This window comes from Dryobates pubescens, chromosome 16, assembly GCF_014839835.1.
Source record: "Dryobates pubescens isolate bDryPub1 chromosome 16, bDryPub1.pri, whole genome shotgun sequence".
Classification (NCBI taxonomy): domain Eukaryota; kingdom Metazoa; phylum Chordata; class Aves; order Piciformes; family Picidae; genus Dryobates; species Dryobates pubescens.
Genome location: NC_071627.1, coordinates 20429971 through 20451063, shown reverse-complemented (window position 1 = coordinate 20451063; position 21093 = coordinate 20429971). Strand labels below are relative to the sequence as shown.

The window sequence follows — 21093 nt, the reverse complement described above, 5'->3', positions numbered from 1 at the left end:
AGTTCCTGATCCATCTCATTAGTGTATTATGAAGGGAGAATAGTCCACACAGCTACCTGCAGCAGTGCCCGGGTATCTTCCAAGGGACACTTTCATGCTAGAGTTCAGAGGGAAGGGGGATGCTTCTGCAATTTCATTTTGTTGTTGGAGTCCCAAGAGGAAGAGGCAGGATTTTAAAACACTCTTACCTGTGCCCTCAACTTGGATGTTGTTTTACTGGTGGGTCTTTCTTGTTTTTTCTTTCTCCAGGGTGCCTGATTTCTCTGGTCACTTCACAGGGCCTTGGCATGGAGTACTGGGTTACCTCATGCACAGAGGATGTTGTGAGGCTCAGAGTTACACTGTGTGTTTCTCCTTCTAGACCTAGTCCCTAAACACTCACTCTCCTATTCAACAGGGGGTGGGGGGAACTGCTGGTAGGAGGTTTACATGTGTCTAATCACTGCAAATGGCAACAGGGATGTTGGCATTGTGAACCATTCTCCTGGTGTGCTCATTCAGTCCAGAGTGCTATAAACAAGAGACAAAAGAGACTTAAAATATTGAGGTTTCAGACTTGCCAATTGTTCCTGTGCCCAGTATGACACTTGTGCACAAGCCCAGCGCTCAGAAATTTGGCAAATCTCTCCTGGCAAGGAGGGGCTTTGGTCTAGGAGAGCTTTCCAGGACTTTTCCTGGCAGAGGAGTGTCCTGGAGAGGAAACTGGCCAGTGAGCAGTCCTGCCTAAGCAGAGATCTGCAAAACAGAGGCAGAAATCTCCCAGAACTGTAGTGTGTTCTGTGGATTGTTTTAGTGGGGGTGATCAGAGGGGTGACACACTTGGAAAATTGGAAGCCCCTGTGGTGGCCAGGGAAGTAGACATACTGGACTGTTGCAGTAGCTCAGGATGGCTGGTTCAGGATGTGGAAAATTTGAGCCATTTTACACCAAAAACATCCAAGCTGCCACTTCTTCTGTTTCTGTCACACAGCTGTCATCCAGAGCTGCTCACATCAGCTGGCACAAATAGCAAAAGTCAGGTAGAGTCTGCATAAATCATTCATGTGAAAGTGAGGCCAGACAAAGCCATGGATAGATGCTGAAGGTGGGGTTGCTTGCCCCTTACCTATGCCATGCCTGGCTCACCACATCCTGAGGAAACATCTCAGACCACCTCTGCTTGCACCCAACATGTAAAACCAGTGGCAGCCTCCTGCGGTTTAGCAAACCATGAGGTTTCTGGCTGCTGCTGGCATGTGTTCTATGGTTGCCTTGCTGACACCAGCCTCAGATTGACCCAGGGACTAGCTTCATGCTTAGTTTTTCCCTATAGGTGCTGTTATCAGTTTGCCCTCCCAGTGCTCTCTTACACATCTTGTGCTTGGCTCACAGGTTCATCTTGACACTTAAAAGTACCTTTTTCATTATCAGCAAGTAGAAATTCACATAAGAACAGTGATGTTTAATGGGATGGCTAGAAACCCACAAGGCAGGTTAAGCAGTTTAGTTTGATACTGATATCTGGTGAGTTCAGGAGTGGTCAGAAGAGAGTGGTTCATCACCACAGCTCTGCTGCTCTGGAGCTACACTTAACCATCTTCTGTGCGATGGGAATTGGTGAGGCTTTTGCAGTGCCTCTTGTAAAACCTCTTTCCCTCAACAAATGTAGGCCTTCAACATGTGCAGTCAGAGGTGAACTGAAGACATTGGGTTGCTGCTGATCTCCATTTTATGTCCTGATAGGTGCAGAGTGAAATTCAGGGAGGACTACCAGTTTCTGTATTTGAACAGAAGTAAGGATTTAGAAGAGTAGAGTTTGTGTGCTGAGGCAACGGTAATTCACAACGTAAAAAGGAGTTACTGCTTTCAATTCATAGAACTTCTTCAGAGTGAAAAATAACAAATAATGAAGAAAATTAAGGAGCCATGGATTAAATGAAATAAATCACATATACTATCTAAATAGGGCCCTATTGGGATTGTTTCATAAAGTGGTCACGTTGCTTCTTGGTGCAGCTGTCCTTGCCTGCTAACCTGTCTGTCTGGTTTCCACCACTGTTAATCGCATCCCATAGTGTGGGCCTGCTCTTCTTATGCTGCCCTGAGAGTTTCTTGCCCTCATTCTTCCTGCATCATAAGTATTTGTCAGAGAATATCCTTGTTAGCTCCGGCTGGCACAAGTGGAAGTTCCTTAATACTTGTCCGTATAATGAACTAGCTTTCTAAGCGACTTCTTGTCCATTCTGCGTGCCCATCAGCTCTCCTTCAGTGCAAATAAAACTGAGCTGCAGGGAGCAGGATGGGGAATGCTCCACATACTGGTGTCAGTCAATTGAAATGTGTAACTGAGTATCTGGTTTCATGGATGAAACTTGGCTTCTGCCAAGTACGTTTCCATCTGCAAAATGTCAAGAAGCTGAGCGTAAATCCTTCCATGATCTGTGGAAGGATGGAGATTGATTTAAAGTCTCTTATGTGGGGGTGGGTGGGAAGGGAACCCTTCTAATAGTTCACCAGCCAGCTTTTAATCAGATCAAGCTCCCTTTCTTTTAGACCACTGGTTTATTATTACCCTTTGGCGTGGTAATCCAACTGGCACAGCCCAAGGTTTCCATACAGTTCCTTTGCTAAGGGTTACCACCTGTAACAGAGCATGTGCCTGCACTGGACATCTTAGTTGAAACCTGTCTTCACTGATGGACTCCCTTCCTGCTGACTGCTGTAGAGGAGGGGTGATTCAGTGGGGATTATCTGCAAATCCTTTACCAGAGCTTCATCTGTCAGACTGCAGTGAGGTGAACTGCATCAGGCTGAAGTCTGCTGCCTCGGAATAAGTAAAACGTCCAAATGCCCTATTTTCCCAAAACAAATCTAGGCACGAAAATGAGGAGTTTGTAATTCAACTAGTCAGGTAAATGACATCTGTGTCCCAGATGGCAAAGATGCCTGATAACCCTGCAAGGTTACCATGCCAACTGTTGCTTTTGGGTGGTTGTTTGGTTTAATTGACCCATTAGTGAGAACTTAAACCTCTTTCTCTCCAAGGAGGGAAGGCTCTTTTCTTTCTAGGAAGTTCTAGCCTGTGGATTTAGCTCTGCAGGTCATGAGAAATTAACAGAGCTCTTTGTTTAAATGCTCTTGCAGTAATGATGGTAAAAATGGCTTGTATTTATATTCTACCAGTGTATTACAATCTAATTGAAAATTCATTCCTACAGATGATGTTCTTTTCTTCACCCTAAAACCTACTTACATGGATTTTTGGGGATGCCAGTATTTGAGATGCATCGTGGTTTTATTTCCCCACACCGCAGTCTCTTTGATCCTGAATTTACTCCATCTGTCTTTTGCTAGCTTGTTTCCAAAGCACCCTTGACTTTTGAATTTCAGGACCAACATCATGAGGAGAGGAGCTCTAATTGGGTCCAGTGCAGGCTCATGCCTCGTGTAAAATTTGCTTTTAAGTTGAACAGCAAGAGTCTTAATAAATGACCTTTTAAATCTTATTTAGCTTTTATTCAGGTGTAGTATTGTGCTCGTTAATAATGATCCCGCCGTAGATCTCCCATTACAGCTCTTTTGTTAATTAAATAGGATGTAAGATGTAGTGGATGTTTTCAAAATGGAAATGGGAAACTTTAATAGATTCTCTGATTAAAAAGACTGGTCTGCATACATGATGGTGCCCTGAAAGGCAAAAAAACCCATCACTTAACAGCTATTGGTAAGGCACTGTTCCAAGGCAAGCAAAATTTGCCTCCCCTTTCACTCCTTTCAGGCTAAAAACTGGGGAGGCCTGTGGATGTGGTCTACCTGGACTTCAGCAAGGCCTTTGATACTGTCCCCCACAACAAACTGCTGTCTAAGCTGTCAGCTCGTGGCTTGGACCGCAACACTCTGTGCTGGGTTAGGAACTGGCTGGAGGGCCGAGCCCAGAGAGTGGTGGTGAATGGTGCCACAGCCAGCTGGCAGCCAGGCAGCAGTGGAGTCCCCCAGGGATCAGTGCTGGGCCCCATCCTCTTTAACATCTTCATTGATGATCTGGAAGAGGGGGTTGAGTCAGTCATCAGCAAATTTGCAGATGACACCAAAGCTGGGTGCAGGAGTTGATCTGTTAGAGGGTAGAAAGGCTCTGCAGAGGGACCTCGACTGACTGGACAGATGGGTGGAGTCCAATGGGATGGCATTCAACAAGTCCAAGTGCCGGGTGCTGCACTTTGGCCATGGCAACCCCATGCAGAGCTACAGGCTGGGGTCAGAGTGGCTGGAGAGCTGCCAAACAGAGAGGGACCTGGGGGTGCTGATTGACAGCTGCCTAAACATGAGCCTGCAGTGTGCCCAGGTGGCCAAGAAGGCCAATGGCATCCTGGCCTGCATCAGGAATAGTGTGACCAGCAGGAGCAGGGAAGTCATTGTGCCCCTGTACTCTGCATCGGTTAGGCCACACCTTGAGTCCTGTGTCCAGTTCTGGGCCCCTCACTTTAGGAAGGACATCAAGACACTTGAACTTGTCCAGAGAAGGGCAACAAGGCTGGGGAGAGGCCTTGAGCATAAGCCCTGTGAGGAGAGGCTGAGGGAGCTGGGGTTGTTTAGCCTGGAGAAGAGGAGGCTCAGGGGAGACCTCATTGCCCTCTACAACTACCTGAAAGGTGGTTGTAGGCAGGTGGGGGTTGGTCTCCTCTTCCAGGCAACCAGCACCAGAACAAGGGGACACAGTCTCAAGCTGTGCCAGGGGAGGTTTAGGCTCGAGGTGTGGAAAAGTTCTTCACTGAGAGAGTTGTTCGTCATTGGGATGTGCAGCCCAGGGAGGTGGTGGAGTCCCCATCCCTGGAGGTGTTCAGGAGGGGATTGGATGTGGCACTTGGTGCCATGGTCTAGTCATGAGGTCTGTGGTGACAGGTTGGACTCAATGATCTTTGAGGTCTCTTCCAACTTTAGTGATACTGTGATACTTGCTTGTGATAGCCTTACCTTAAGGAAGATGTTTAATTGCCTCTTACAAGAAGGGGAAACTGTTAAGGAAACGTTTTGCATGTTGTATATTTAATATATCCAATCCTTTATTTAAAAGGCATCGTATGTGAGGCAAAAGAAAGAGCCCTACTTGGGTGATGGACAAAGGAAAAAGGACTGGCACAACAAAGAAGCTATACGGAGGGACTCTGAGCGTGTAGGTATGTGAGATTGCTGCAAACATGTTTGAATACAGATTGGCATTTAGTTTGGTTTTATTTGGTGAGCTGAACAGAATTTTCACCTTCAAGGTTAAGAGATGATGTTCTTGGCATTGTGCAACAGCTCTTGTGCGTTAATCCTATTAAAAAATCTTCTCCTTCGAATCCACAATAACCATTTTGAGGTGAAAATATCATCTTGGAATTTTTAAGGTAGATGCAGTATTGATTTTATTGTGTTTTTTTCACTTACCACTTCACTTGCCTGTACCTTTCTCCAAACTGGGAGATGCAGAAGGAAAGAAGAGGGGCAAGAAAAATGTTCTGGATGCTAACATTCATGCATTATTTCATAGTCCTGGGCTGTGTCGTGCATCGCATAACAAGGGCCCAGTTTGAACGTCACAGCTTTGCACTGGTGTGTCTGTGAGGGCTCTGCCTCCTCTGTGCAGGAGCTCAGGTTGTTAAATATACATATCCATCTGTGCTGAAAAAAGCAACACTGATGAGGTGTTCAAACCATATGTATTCTTCCTGCAGTGGAACAGAAAACATTCTATAGATCCTCCACAGCACTGCCATAGCCCCTTCATCTGTTTCTGGTGTTTCAAGGAAGACTTCTCTCCTGTGGTTGGCACAGCTGAGTGGTTTGTAGCAAAACTGCTTATCACATAGAACTCTTAGGTTGACACGGTTGACCCAGTGCTAAATATGACATAGAGCACAAAACTAATGAAGGAATTTTCCAAGGGCTGCAAGATGACTGCTATTCTCTTGATATATAGATTAGTTTCTGGTCAGTTAAGCACCAATTAGTAGTAATGATGCATGTTTACTTTCTGTCCTTCTCTAGGAAATGGAGAACAGGGAAAACCTTACCCAATGACTGATGCAGAGAGAGTGGACCAGGCATACAGGGAAAATGGCTTTAATATCTTTGTGAGTGATAAAATTTCTCTGAATCGTTCCCTTCCAGACATCAGACATCCAAAGTAAGTATATTGTTTGCATTTCTTCCACTGAAGGTTTACAAGTCCCACATTAGCACAGCTGCAGGAGTGTGCTCTTTATTTATGATGGGCTCTTGTGCCTTTGTTCATCAAATAAAATCCTTTCACAGGTGGGTTCTGCTGTCTACTTCATAAAAGACAGTGTACAGTAATTGCAACAGGAAATAGAGGAGACCAAATGTGTCGGGGTGGAAATCCCCTTTTGATTCCACAGGACTTAAAATTACCCAAAACTTGCAGCCCTGTGCAGAGAAGATCTTGAACTTGTCTCAGAGGTGGCTACTTCCTTCACCTCTTAAATATGAGAGTTGAGTTCCAGAGACCACTGCTGTAGCCTACTGCTTTTAGCAAGTAATAAGGTGGAGTTATTTCTGTAGTGGAAACTGTTGTAAATGTCTGATACAGTAGACAAGTGCCCTAGTTGTAGACAGGTGATGAATTTGTCATTTAACAATCTGTCCAGTTCTTATGTTGGCCACTGGCTAGAAATGACCATGAAATGCTCAGGAGCAGAATAAGACCCGAGTAGCTCCACTCAGTTATGTATGAAGAGTGTTATCAGAAGTCAGTCTCATTTATGGATTAGTTTCTAAGGCATCTTTCCTCATAAAAACCTCATCAGGGTTTACGAGTAGAAACTAGTTCCAACTGAAGGCTGGCTTTTGAGTTCATCTATTTTTCATTCCCTAGTCTCTCCCTTAGGATGGTGTCAACTGGATTTTGTGCAAGCCAGAAAGAGTTTTTCATTAGCAGAAGTGCTTCAGTTAGGACTTAACCCTTGTTTGTACAGCACTGAGAGGCTTCTAAATGCTTTGTGCCCTTCTCAGTCTGAAAGCATTGTTAGGCATTTGAATGGAAGCTTGTTTTGTGTAAAGCTGTTTTTGTCACAGCTTAGTGAATCTGAATTCAAGATTTGCTTTATTCATGAGATATAATTTCTAGAAGTCAGGTTTCATAATTTGCTCACTGCATATTTGAGAGATTACCTCTTCAGCTGTCACAGCAAACTAATCAAATGCTCTAGCTTGACACCCTTTCTCAATATATACTCATAAACCAAGAGTGGTGAGTATAGCTCCATAAATATTTTAGGCATGCAGCTGAAATGTTTAAACAGAGAGATAAATCAGGTAACTGAAGATGCTTGTTGATCAGCCCATACTCAAGTTCTAAGAAATACAGTTTGAGTTTTCTACCCTAAATTATGCCTGTCCTCCATTACAGGGGCTGCCATGGGCTCTGAGAATTTAAACATCACACACTGCCAGTATTTTTCCTCCTCTGAGGATTTAATATATTACATCACATTCCCCATTGTTTCCCAAAGTTGCTGTTCTCCTACTTAGAGTTCTTTAAAATGCACAGATTCTACTTCCAATCCCCAGCTAGAATTAGTAAGCAAAGTGTCTGGGTCACCAACAACTTCAGCTGTAAATAATGGTGCTGCTGCAGCTGGTTTGCTTGTTGCTTGACACATCCTTTCCCCCACTGCAGTGAGTTATAATTATGGAGGCCTCAAGGAGAGGATAAGTAGGGTGTGTCTAATGGATGCTAGGATTAGCTGGGCAGGGAGTGGGGTTACCTGTAATGGAGATTTGCAGTAAAGGAATTCACAGCTGAAAAGGTCTGTTGTGCATTGCCTTTGCACGTTAAAAAGATACCCTTGGAATGGTACAGTTTGTGTTATTTGGGAGGTTCATGAGGGCAATTTATAATAAAGCTAGGCTGACATGAAGTTCATAAAGATCATTCTAGGGAAAAAAAGGGGCTGCAGTTGAGAGCATTTACTTTCCACAGCCTTTTACATACAGTAAGAGATAATAGAGACTGCTTGGAGGGGTGCCTGTGGACAGCGAGGAGAGTAAGGAGAAGGTGAACTGGGGAAAAAGGCAATATTTGTCCTGTCCTAAGCTTTGGGGCTACAGTTGGGATTCCTTTCAAAAGCTGGCCTGGGTAGGGAAGAACAAAGAAGCAGATAATGTGTTTGCTCACTTCTGAGATGGTTTGTGTGGACCTTCACATACCAAATACTGTGTCACCTCTGCTTTGTGTTAACCGTGGGGATTGAGGGGCTGGGGGTGGGCAGGTGCTGGATCTACCTGCTGCACACATAAAATTGTTTGCTTCAGCAGTCATGTCTTCCCCTGCTAACATTCCCTTTAAGTGCTTTTGGGGTTTCTAATATTAAATACTAATTTTGCAGGTGTTGTAAAGCAATTGTAGTTGTGGTAGCTGCAGGGAAACAATTTCTCTCCGTGTTTAATGGTTAAACTTAATAGCTAAAGTTTCCCACTTCTTAAAGTTAGTCAGAAAATGTGAATTCTAGTTTAAGAAGAGTTAGAAGAGATTTGAGGGCTCTTGTTTCATATTGGAAACAGAATTGTAGCTAGTAGCTATCTCAGAAGAAGGTCAAGATTGCAATGCCAAGAGCTGGATGAAAGCAGTCCATGCAGCTTTATTCTGCATCATGCATCTGTGCATTGCAGCCGTAGCCTGCAGGCTCCTGGCAGCATCCCAAGACAATTCATTAGACCCAGAATAAGCTACTGTCCTTTCACACAGGCACCAGAGTAACTTCCTGTAACCACAGATTTATTGAGCCCCTATAACATAGGTGCATCCTTCTCCAGTTCCTGGGAAAGGTACCAGGAAAAAGCCACCACAGCCAGAGAAGGTTTTGCTCCCATCAGCCCCTCCAGGGAACAGGGAAGGAATTGCTGCTTGCGTGCATGCTCCGCCTTGTGCACACAGTGAGAGTCTTGCTGGTGTCTGGAAGTCTGGAAGACTCTGCAGATCAGCTCTGGCACAGGCTGTGTGACAGTCCTGGTGATGTGGCACAGCAGGGTGTGGAATGTGACCTCCCTCTCCTCATGGAGAGAGGGCAGCCTGCCCTGCTGGCAGCGTCACTAGTATGTTCTAACTTCTGTTTGTGTAGCCACCTCTGGTTTGCACTGAACATGTGGAGTTCTAGGATCCCTACAAGATTTTGTCTCCTAGGGAACACCTACTGGGTATTTTTTTACTGCCATTGTTTGCTGTATGGCTTTAGGTGTTGCCTGTTTCACAAGGTTCAAACTTCACTTGGGGCCACACCTGCAGGAAAATAAACACTGCACATACTGTTGCAGTTTGAGTTTTCTTCATGAAGTTACTTTGAAAACACCTCTACAAGGCAAGAAATTAAGGAAATTTATGCTGTGGTAAAATACCCCCAAATTCAAGGTATCCATATGGGGTCTCTGCAGACCTAACTCTCCAGCTTTATCCAAGTTCTTCAGTGCTGTGTGTTCAAAGCCCAGCTATCTTCACTTCTGTCTGCAGAACTGATCCCAGAGATCAAACTAGACCTGTTGAAAAATGGGAAATACAAGAGTGCTTGTTTAGGAAAGTATGATTCAAGTAATTGTCCAGCATGACAAAGGAAGCCTTTGGCAGAGGTTGGAGGTTGATCCATTACTGAGAGGTGGGTTTCTTTATTGAGCACTTCTTACCATGCAATTATTTCGTCTCTTCTGTGTATTGTTCACAACGTCTTGAACTTCTGGGACCGTTTAGGTCAAGTGCTGTCACACAAAATCCTTAGCTCCTCCCCAAAATGTGGAGGAAGTTAAAAATAGGAAAAATTGAGTGACATACATGTGGTGTGGGTGATTTCCTTCTCTGAAAACTGGGAATAAGGGAGGCAAACCAAGGTACTGATTGTGCCTAGAAGAGGTGCATTCAACTGCTCAAACAACTTCATAGAAATTCCTCTTCCCAGTAACTGCTGTGGTATAAGAACAGGGAAAACAGGTGTTTTAGAGACTTCTGTATCTTAAGCTGTAGCTGGAGTTTCCTTTAAAAGCAGCTTTAGCACCTAATAAATCCCTCTGACTGGCTGTGTTGCTGTCACTGGCCATTGACATCACATTAACGTCACATGGAAGTTTGAGTTGTTTTTGCCAGGTAGACTAGATGAGGTCAGCACTGACTTGATCAGGCCTGAAAGTTGGTGGGGTATTTTGGATCAGTTTGAGGAGTAAAGAATGAATAAAGTTACTTGGCAGTAATTGATATGGAAGCTCTGATGTTTCTTGGCACCACCTTTTGACTTCCTTTGTCTATGTCCAGCTGCAAAAATAAGCTGTACCTGGAGAAGCTTCCCAACACCAGCGTGATAATTCCGTTCCACAATGAAGGATGGTCCTCACTCCTCCGGACGGTGCACAGTGTCCTGAACCGCTCCCCACCTGAGCTGGTAGCAGAGATAGTGCTGGTGGATGACTTCAGTGACAGAGGTATGATAATTTACTTGTAGCATCTCCACCATGTTTACCTTCCTGTGCTTACCAACTTAAGGGATCAAAGAATTCCAACTACGTGCATAGTGACTTGAGGTTTTTTAACTTGCCAACAACAGAGCTTGAGTGAACCTTCACAGAATGAGAAGGTTTGGAAGGGACCTCTGGAGGCCATCAAGACCAACCCAACAGCGGTAGTGTGGCCGAGCGGTCTAAGGCGCTGGATTAAGGCTCCAGTCTCTTCGGGGGCGTGGGTTCGAATCCCACCGCTGCCAGCTGGCTGTTTTTTGTGCCCAGGGGTGTGGTTGAGGCCCCATCCCTGGAGACACTCAAGATCAGACTTGATATAGCCCTGGGCAAGCCTGATCTAGCTAGAGGTGTCCCTGCTCAGTGCAGGTGGGTTGGACAAGATGACCTTCAAGGATCGCTTCCAACCCAATGCAATCTGTGAATCTGTGAACTCCCCTCCAGGAGCAGGTTTGCGTAGTGCAGGTTGCACAATGTGGCATCCAAGCAGGCTTTTAATTGCTCCAAAGAGAGTAAATTTTTTGGCCAAAAAGGCCAAACAAGCCAGCAGTGTAGCAAAAACCTGATGTTCCATATTCAGTTTGTGCTGGTTTAGCTGCCAATGACGTGGACTGTCCTGCTTTTGTGGACAATGTAAATAAACAAGGAAGCTGGTGTTAATATTCTGCTAAGGGGCTGCCTAACCCTTAACACTTGACCCCACGGTTAAATATGTGATGGTTGGAACACACACCCCAAAACAAATAAAGGAATAGTAGCTCATTCATCACATTCTGCTTTTTGAGTTTCTACGTGCACAAAACGGTAACAGAAGCCTTGATTAAAGGTTTCCACCTCAGATTGCTTATGATTTGGCTGCCTTTTCTCCTGAATTTTGTGCTCCTGAAAAGTAAATCTGCAGCATCCAAAACTTTGGCTGCCCTCACTTGCCAACTTGCTTGCAGCTACACTCCTTGCTTTGAACTGCATTGCCAGGAGTAATCAGTTTGGATAGGGCTTAAGTGCTACCTGCAAAGACACGTAGTCGCTGGCATAACACAGCGCCGCAAATGAAACAACCACTTGTGATTGCAGCAGCAACACGTAGACATAGTTGCTGAATTTAGTTGTTCTGTAGCAGAAAAGCGAGGGATCTTTTTCTCTGAACCATTTAAATGCTGTGTGATATAAATTCAGCTAGACTTTGTCATGTAGTTTTTGCCCTTGCTATGGTGGAAAAAGCAATCGAGTGAAGGAGGAATGAATGCCTCTATCATGTAGACATTGCATAGCTAGAAAGACCACCTGGAAAGTCCTCTGAAGTAGCTGGTGTTCTCCTATGTTGAAGAGAGTGCATGACTTCATGAATGGTTATGATCAGATCTAGCAACTCTATTTTCTCTTTTAAAATTACTAAGACTCTTTAGCTGTATGAGCCACAGAGCTCAAGAGTCCTGCTGCTGAAATTACTCAGCTGAGGGAAAAGAGCTCTGCACAGATAGTGCAGAAGAGCCCTCCGAAATTCTGGCACGTAGGAAGCTCCTAAGATGAGCTCAGAAACAGACTGGTGAGTATTTTAGTGTTTTGACCTACACTGACTTTCAATTAAGTCCTACCCAACAACTATTGTATTTGTTCTGTAGTGTGTCTCTAGTTAGTTTGCAAGGAAGGCATGATGGCTTGAACAAATCAATGTTATATGAAATAAATATTTCTTTAGAGGATTTTCAGACTAAGCTGGGGAGGGACTTAAAAAAAATAAGAAAAACCAAAACACCCTTCTAACAAGGTCTCTTTATTGCTGCTCAGTGTAGAAGCAAATTAGACAAGCTCATGCTGTAACCACAGCTGAATTGTGCAAACAAGTTTCTTTTGAGAGAAATGGAATTAATGAAATCTGGTTTCCTGTGGATCTATTTTCCTTCTTCTCCAGACGTGCCCTCCTGCCCAGGCAAAAGAAAGCACTGGTGGCTCTCCCCTTCCTGCTCCTTCTCAGGCTGTGCACGTGCCGTTCGTCCAGCTTGCTCTTGCTCTGTTCCACCTGCCTCTGATAAGATGCAGGCTCTTCTCCATCAGCCAGCCATCTTTCATACAAAGGTGGTAGGAAGTAGCCGAGATTAACTTGTGTGCAGCATCTCTTTATAGATGGATATAAAAGACCACTGGTGTTGGACGGTGAGCAAATTGTCCAGGGAAGAGAACAACACACAGGCAAAGAGAGTGCTGATAAAAACCTTCTCTTTTTTTTTTTGTTACCCATTGTTTTCTTCTTGGCTCAGCCAATTTGTTCATGTTGGGACAATTAGTAGTTGGGGTGAACCATTTTCCCTTTGCTGCTGTCAGTTCTGTATCTGCACTGTAGCGTTCCCTGCTGGATGCTGCACCTCTTCCTTAATTCTTAAATCATGCTGGGACTGGCTTCAACATCCCTCCCTTGGTTTAAATGGAGCCTTAGTCTTCAGGAGGCTTTTAAGTCCTAAACAGAGGAGCTTGACTTGAAAGGCTGCAGGTTACAAATTTCTGGATTTAATCTATCCATTGTATGTCTTTAAAAATAAACCAGATAACACTTTAACCCAGTACCCAAGAACTGATAATTTAACTTAGAATCATAGAATGGTCTGGGTTGGAAGGGGCCTCCAAAGGTCATCTAGTCCAACTACCCCTCCAGTAAGCAGGGACATCCCAGGGTTGCCCAGAACTCTGTTGAGCCTCACCTTGACTATCTCCAGGGATGGGGCCCCAGCCACTTCCCTGGGCAACCTGTTCCAGTTCCTAACATCCAATCTAAATCTACTCTTATCTAGTTTGAAGCCACTACCCCTCATCTTATCGCTACAGGCTTTTCTAAACAGTCCCTCTCCATCCTTCCTGTAGCCCCCTTCAGGTACTGGAGGGTCATTATTAGGTCTCCCTGGATCCTTCTCTTCTCCAGGCTGAACACCTCCAGCTCCCTCAGCCTGTCTTCCTAGCAGAGGTGTTCCAACCCTGTGAGCATTTTTGTGGCCCTCCTCTGGACCCATTCCATCAGGTCCATGTTCTTCCTGTATCAAGGGCTCCAGACTTGGACACAACTTCCCACATTGTAGGTTTGAAAAGGGCACTCTCTTGGATTTGAATTGTTGGATACCTTCTCTGGTTATTGTTTCTCATTATTAATCTGAGCTGATGTGTCTGTGGCTCAGAACTGGTGAGCAGTAAGAAGAATGAGGAGAGATTTTCTTTCTTTTCTTTGAAACTCATAAATGACTGGTCCTCTGCATTGTCTGCAAGGTGGAACACTGTGCTTCTGTTTCAAATGCTGGCCCATAAATTTGTAACAGCATCCTTCCTTCTAAAGTTACAGAATTTCTGCTGAATCTATTGATAGTAGAGGTCACATCTGAGAGCAGAGAGGCATAGTATGAACAGTAAATGTCAGCTTCTTCCCCAAAGAGATCAGTAAACAGTCATCATAAACTCCAGTGAAAAGCAAAAGATGAGAAGGATAATTGCTCAATAAAAATCCATTATTGTTTTTATCCAGAGGTTTTCCTGCCAAGCTAAAATATCAGATATGTTCTGCTGTACATGCAGTCAAAGGCTGATGGCCTTTCACTTGAGGGTTGTCTGTACCTCATGATGGCCTTTCACTTGAGGGTTGTCTAAACAGACCTCTAGCACTTTAATAACTCTTTAAAAGTGCTAACCTTCAAGAACTTGGAGACTATATCCCTCTTGCTGGTGTTTGTTGTGTACTGACATGTGCTGGGGTTAAACACACTGGGCTTTGCTGAGCTGCACTTGAGGTTCTGTTAGCATTGCTCTCGTTCTGCACTGGTTTCTGTAGGGAATCCATCAGCCACTTTCATCCCTGTGTCTCATACACGGTGAATCTTTGCTTCACAGGAAGAGGACATTGCTAATAACAGAAATAGTAAGTATGGAAACCTGGCTGCTGCATACATCACTGTTTCTTCTGACAGATGTTACTTTCATATGTTTTTCATCTGTTTTTAAGCTTGAGAGTAAGGGTGCTTTGGCATGACAATGAAAAGGGTTGAGAAGCTGGCTAACAGAGTAATAGAAGAGTGAAGACAGATTTCTGGGCTAGTTGGTGGATGCTGTGGTCTGCAGCATACCTGAGAGGCAGCTATGTGGCTTTGCATTATTGGAGCTCTTGAACAGATGAATCATCATCTGGAAGTGTCAACAGCCATTTATTTCTTAATTTGTTTGAGAGAGACAATTCAGTGACCTTTAGCAATAAACATTTTTCAACCAAAAAAGGCTGTCCTGATGACAGCAAATCGTACCAGAGAGCAGCAAAAGCTTTACAAGCCCTGCTTTTGAAATCTTTCCTTTCTTTTATATTTGAAAAATCAAAACATGCTGGAACAGATTGCTGTCTGGATTTTTTTTGTTTGTTTGTTTTGGGGTTGGTTTTTTGTTGTTGTTGGATGCCTGTAGGATAATGCAAATGATCAAATCTAGCCTTACTTCAAACAAGTTTAGTGCAGGATTCCACATCGGCCCCAGTGCTCTGGGGTGAGGCTGCCTGTTGGTGCAGTACAGGAGGGATCTGGATATGCTGGAATGTGTCCAGAGAAGGGCCACAAGGATGATTAGAGGGCTGGAGCTCCTCTGCTATAAGGACAGACTGAGAGAGGTGGGGCTGTTCAGTCTGGAGAAGAGAAGGCTCTGAGGAGACCTTATTGTGACCTTCTGGTATCTGAAGGGGGCTACAAGAAAGCTGGGGAGGGACTTTTGAGGGTGTCAGGGAGTGATAGGACTAGGGGGAATGGAACAAAACTAGAAATGGGTAGATTCAGATTGGATGTTAGGAAGAAGTTCTTCCCCATGAGGGTGGTGAGACACTGGCACAGGTTGCCCAGGGAGGTGGCGGAAGCCTCATCCCTGGAGGTTTTTGCAGCCAGGCTGGATGTGGCTCTGAGCAACCTGCTGTAGTGTGAGGTGTCCCTGCCCATGGCAGGGGGGTTGGAACTGGCAGATCCTTGAGGTCCCTTCCAACCCTAACAATTCTATTCTGTGATACTGTGGTCTGTGGTGTCACCTCCAGCTCTGGCAGTTGAATCTTTCTGTGTGGTGATTCCCTTTTATGTTGAGTTAACTTAAGAGGAGCTGTTTTCCAGCATGTGGTTTTGGTCACAAGAGAGTAAATACTGTTGGGCTATTCTCTTCTCTCTGACAGTAGTGTCTTGCATCAATGTAGTAAATAAGGCTACCATAATTTATATATTTTTCTCAACAAGCTTAGTTGGGATGTCTGTAATGTAAGAGCTTTCTTCTGACCCTAAGCATTTCCAAACAATTGTAGGGATTTCATGTGCCGAAGAATATAGATTACATTGAAAAGGGAGGCACCCATTCAGCAGACTTGGAGAGCAGGAATTAACCTGCCTGGTGGTGTTTGCCTCATCCTGCTAGTTAATGAGAGCAGCTAAAGATCACAGACTGACCTCATTGGATAAACAGCAGCTGTTTCAGGGTGGTTCAGACTAAGGCCTTCCCTTCTGGATAAGCAGAAATCAGAATGCAATAAATGTGAATTACAACTTCAGAATTCCTGATGGTAAAAACACTTAGCTGTGGCAGTCCTGTGTGGATTTGTGGCTTCACTTGTAATTTCTATAGGTGTTCTTTAGTTCTAATCTTAGCTAAATTAAGCCTTTTCATATGCTGGCTTGCAGGGTACTAATTATATCCCTGTGAGCTTGTTGTTACCAGAATGGCTCTAAGTAAACTAAAATGCTTTTTCCATGTGTATCACTTTTCTCCTGGGGACTGTCAGATGTGAACTGCATTTCCTTTTTTTGATTATTTAATTACAATGCTGCTGAGTGGTAATTGGGTTCCATTATATCATAGAAAATGGGAGGAGGAGAAGAGAAGTTGAAATGCAGGTCAGTTTGCAAGACTGCAGGTTTTTGCATTGGCATGGCACATATTTGATGGTAGGTTACTTTTGGTAGCAAGCAACGAACAACAGACAGGCAGTTCATGATTTTTTCAGGATTTGCTTCAGTCTCTAGATCTGAATCTGGCAGTGAGAAATTGAGCTGCTTATCTCTGGATCATCATCTGGAACAAACTGCCACTGTGTGTGTCTGAGCCCTTCCTTTAGTGTAAAACATGGTGGTAGGACTTCTACCTTTTCACCCTATGCAGCAATCAGAAATTTTAAATTATTCAAGACATTGCAAACCTGCTGTGTGCTGGAAGGCTGTGACTTAATTGCTGACTGCCATTTAAAAGCAGCATCTTGCTGCATACTTGGGGCTCACTGAGCGCAGAGAGGGAAGCGTACGTGCCACGCAGGTGGCTCAGAAGCGCTTTGGGTATGGCTGAGTCACTGGCTTAGCTTAGCAGAACTCAGTGGTTGGGGCTAGGTGCTTACATTTGGTATAAAAGTCACGTTTCAGCGTTCAGTTATTTGCATGGTGACTGACAGCCTGCTCTTCCTCGGTTTAAGATGACTTTTGTATAAATGACAATGTTGTGGAACAAGCTTTGTCCCTTGTTGGAGTGAGAACTGCAGCAGCCGACAGCTCTACAGCACGCGCTGGATGCAAAGCGCTGTGTTGATACAGTAATAAAGTTGAATGTGGCAGCACTGAAAATACTGCAGTCTCCAAACATCAGGATTGTTCTGGAAGCAGTTAACCCAGCTGGGCTTGGCTGCCTTACAGCTACTGTGTGCCTGCATGGTGGCAATGCACGGAAACTAAACATCCTCCTTGCGGTAACCACTCAGACTCTGCAACCTGTGGCTGGGAGGCATGAACAGTTTCAGTTGAAGTGCTTAAATGTATTTAACCCAATATGACAATGACATTTGCACAGTCAACCTTCTGGCTTCTAGATTAAGCACAGTATGTTTTAGGGTGTGGTTAGCCAGAGACATGCATATTTGCCTATGGCTGGTTTCTAGGAGAAAATTTTGTTACAAGCAAGGTGTATGGGATCTCATTTTCCCTTGGGGGTCATTAGGGAGCTCCTGCGTTCCTGCTTTGTCTTTCCTCCAGGGCTGCCCTGTCCCTTGAGCCTTATTTTAATTTGTGAAAATTGTATCTATTCAAGAGTCCCCAAAATGTTTGTTTGTTCAGCCACTTTAGAATTTTTCCTATTCTTTCCCCACTTTCACTCAGTCTTTCTGTTAGTTGTGTGTTTTCAGCAGCACTTTGTGCCTTAAGAAATTAGAGCTGCTGTGATGTTTGGAAGACAGCAAAGCATTATGAGCCCAAGCTCTGGCATGTGGCCACTGCTCATCTTTGAAAAGCAGCAAGTGGCTTTTAGGCCTTTTAATAAAGGAGGTCAAGGAATGTTTTCCAACCTCCTCCCAAGCAGTGTTATCCCAGCCCTTGGTTTTGACCAACATTTTCTCCTTTTTTTTTTCCCCTTCCTCTGACCTAGGGCTGGTCAGCTTCCTTTGCTGTGCACTGTAGTGCTGTCTCCACACTATCCTGCAGTTTGCTTGAATGTTTGCTGGCAGGGGAGTCTCAGAGCCCATCCATTCACCAAGTGTCAGAGGGAGCCACAGCCAAGCCTCCCTTTTTCCCCTTTAAAGATAAATCCCCGTGGCTTTTTAAATCTCTCAATGCTGCAGCACAAGTAATTCTGGAGGCAGCCATATGGGATGATCTGAATGGAAAAACAAATGTGGGTGAGGCTGCTTGGCTGAACTATGTGCAGCATAATTTGGTCTGAAGGGCAGAAGTCACTGAGGATTGTACTGAAGGGAGAAGGCAAGGGGTGATTAATGTGTCATTTGGTGCAGCATCAGGTATGTAGCAAATACAGCTCTGTTCCATTAACCACATCTGCCGGGCCTTAATTGAAAGAAATCATGTTCTTAGTATCTGAAATAGAAAGGGTTTAATACTTGAATTCTTTTTCATCTTTAAATGGAACAGTAAAGGATTTATGCAGCTAAAGAGATTATCTTTTCATCTTTAGGCACATGCATTCTAAAAGTCATTTTTTCCCCCCTCTTAAATGCTCTAAAGTGCATCTGGTTAGTACATCTCTGAATATGGAGTGACTGTGCTTAGGACAAAGTGGTGGCAGGCTTTCTTTCTGAATTGTGAACATGATTATCTTAAAGCTTTTTTTTACCTTAGCATAGGAAACTCTGCTTTCCCCCAACCTACTCTTACTAGAATAGAATAAACCAGGTTGGAAAAGACCTTTGAGATCATCGAATCCAACCTATCATCCAACACCTTCATATCAACTAAACCATGGCACCAAGTGCCCCATCCAGTCTCCTTAATGTTGTTTTCAAGGTCTCTTCTAGAATTTGTAGCAGCTGTTGCCTCAAACAACTGATAAAAAGATTATTTTTGTAAATTATGGCACAGAATAAAGGGATTTTTTCCCCCCCTTGCTTTTAAAATTCATTGCAGGATCACCTCAGGCTTGTTTAGATTTCCCATAAATAATGGCTTTCAGGTAAGTGTCAGCAAGAGCTCCCCCTTGTATCCAAGAAGATTGGTTCTTGAAGGTGGAGAGACATGGAAGTTTGAGTAAGCAAATGTACTCTTGATGTTGATTAGAATCAAATTCTTTGTCATGAAACATACTCATTTTGGTATCTGTGTCTCATTAAGTCTTAGGCTCTTCACAATGCTCAGCTTGTGGTGGGCCTGGTCATTTGGTGGTTTGACACTACCAGGTGCATTGAGTCACAGAGGGCAGTTCTCAGGCTCCAGTCAAGGTCTTAAACTTTCACTGTTAAAATGCTTCTGATGGAAGCTGATTAGCAAGGTTATTTTTCTGTGTAGGAAGTGACTTGGCTTTGAGTATCACTGATTCTGGTAGTGGCATAAATGGTCTCTTCTCCCAGGCAACCAGCACCAGAACAAGAGGACACAGTCTCAAGCTGTGCCAGGGAAGGTTTAGGCTGGAGGTTAGGAAGAAATTCTACACAGAGAGAGTGACTGCCCATTGGAATGGGCTGCCTGGGGAGGTGGTGGAGTCACCATCATTGGAGGTGTTTAGGAGGAGACTTGATGGGGTGCTTGGTGCCATGGTTTAGTTGATTAGGTGGTGTTGGATGATAGGTTGGACTCAATGATCTCGAAGGTCTCTTCCAACCTGGCCTGGTTTATTCTATTCTATTCTTTCTAGTACAAAGTGAAACAAGCTTCAAAGTCATTTAAGTGGTGGTGACCTACAGCCTAGATGTGGTGGTTGCTTTCCAAACTCAGCTGTGACTTACAGGTAGCACAGCGAAGTGTTTGTACTGGCGTAGAAGTGAGTTTGGGAACTCACCACTGCTTTGTTTGGTAGTGAGCACCAAATGGACTGGAGCAATGAAATAAGCCTGGTGCAGATGTCTGATTTTGGTTAATGAAAAGAATGATTTCTGGCAGTGTCTCTGCGGTGTAGGTTACTTCAGACAGCCAGTAGGGACAGAGCTTGCTTCAGATCCTTAGTGAAATGTTTTCCTTTTCCGAGTATTCATTTTCATTGTGTCCAAACACCATTCCTCTACTTGTATATAACCATAATAAAAGGACCTCTAAAGCCTGCAGCATTGTTCATTAGGCAATGCCTGGAGAGCATTAAAAACATATTCTCTGGTGTTTTAAGGGACCTGAGGGCCCTTTGTAGTTGTTTACTTCAGCTTCTTTTTGGTGACAGCCTAAATTAACTAACTCGTTTACTTTTCATCGTCTGGTATTTGCTGCTTTAAGATCAGTTGCTACGGCTGAAGGATTCTTCTAGAAAGGAGATGAGGTGGCTTTAAAAGGTCCAGTTTGCTGTGACCTTTTTCCTCAGCTAATTGTTGTGTAGTGAAGGATGTCTGGCAAAACTGAAGCTTAAACCAGAATAAACAAACAATTGAGGAGCTGAGTTTCCATTACCGCGCACGAAATAAATCTCCCCGCATTGCTTGCTCCTGAGAAGCCCTGTGCATGCAGCTTCTATTAGTGGAATTCTGCAGGTAAACAGCCTTAATTTTATTTTCCTCACCTTGAAGTCCATGTCCTCATCTGCTAGGAGTCGAAACTCCAGATATCTGCCAGCTGCAGTGCAAATCAGCATTTTAATGTTTTACAGCTGCTTCTGTATAGAAGTTAATTAGAAGTGTGATTCAAACACCCTCTGCCAGCACTCATATCTGATGTCTATTATTGGTAATCATAGTTTCTGCTCCTTAAAGCGTGCATTTTGGGTGGTGTTGACAAAGCAGCTGTTCCTGCATAGGGACTTTGATAAAGGTGGAAACTTCTTCAGATGGGGAAAAAAAAAAAATTGGAAGGTAATGCTGCTGCAATTTAAAAATAGAAGTGGATGATCTAAACCACATTCCTGTTCTGTATCATTCTAATTGCAATGAAGAAAAGCCACATCATTCTCTCATCTATTCATAAATGTCATGAGGACCACTGCTGCCTATCACCCACAAGCTAAGTAAGTGTTGATGTCTCTAGAGGAACAGGGTAGTTTTCCACAGTGAACAGTGGAAGCCAAGGCTTCTGCTATTGGTACTCCCCTCTCCCCTCTGACATTCAGCTCAAATGGATGTGTCAGTTGAAAACAACACTGCCTGAGATGGTTTAGCTTTGGTATCAGTACGGCTGTGCCCAGTCCTGGATTTGTGCTTCAGGATTTAATGGATTTATTGGCCTCTCTGAC

General features: G+C 44.1%; 1 protein-coding gene and 1 non-coding gene across 2 annotated transcripts in view; both read left to right on the top strand.

The window, feature by feature from the left end:
* The first annotated feature begins 5054 nt into the window (after positions 1 to 5054).
* The window catches only part of GALNT10 (polypeptide N-acetylgalactosaminyltransferase 10), a 44106-nt gene continuing 28067 nt past the window's right edge, over positions 5055 to 21093 (top strand). The window contains exons 1-3 of the mRNA XM_009904668.2: positions 5055 to 5153; positions 6007 to 6145; positions 10274 to 10440. Of these exons, the coding sequence (XP_009902970.2) occupies positions 6036 to 6145; positions 10274 to 10440 (277 nt within the window). The 5' untranslated portion in view covers positions 5055 to 5153; positions 6007 to 6035. The remainder of the gene's footprint in view (positions 5154 to 6006; positions 6146 to 10273; positions 10441 to 21093) is intronic.
* On the top strand, positions 10637 to 10718 carry TRNAL-AAG (transfer RNA leucine (anticodon AAG)). Its single transcript has one exon. It is a non-coding gene; the product is annotated as a tRNA-Leu (tRNA).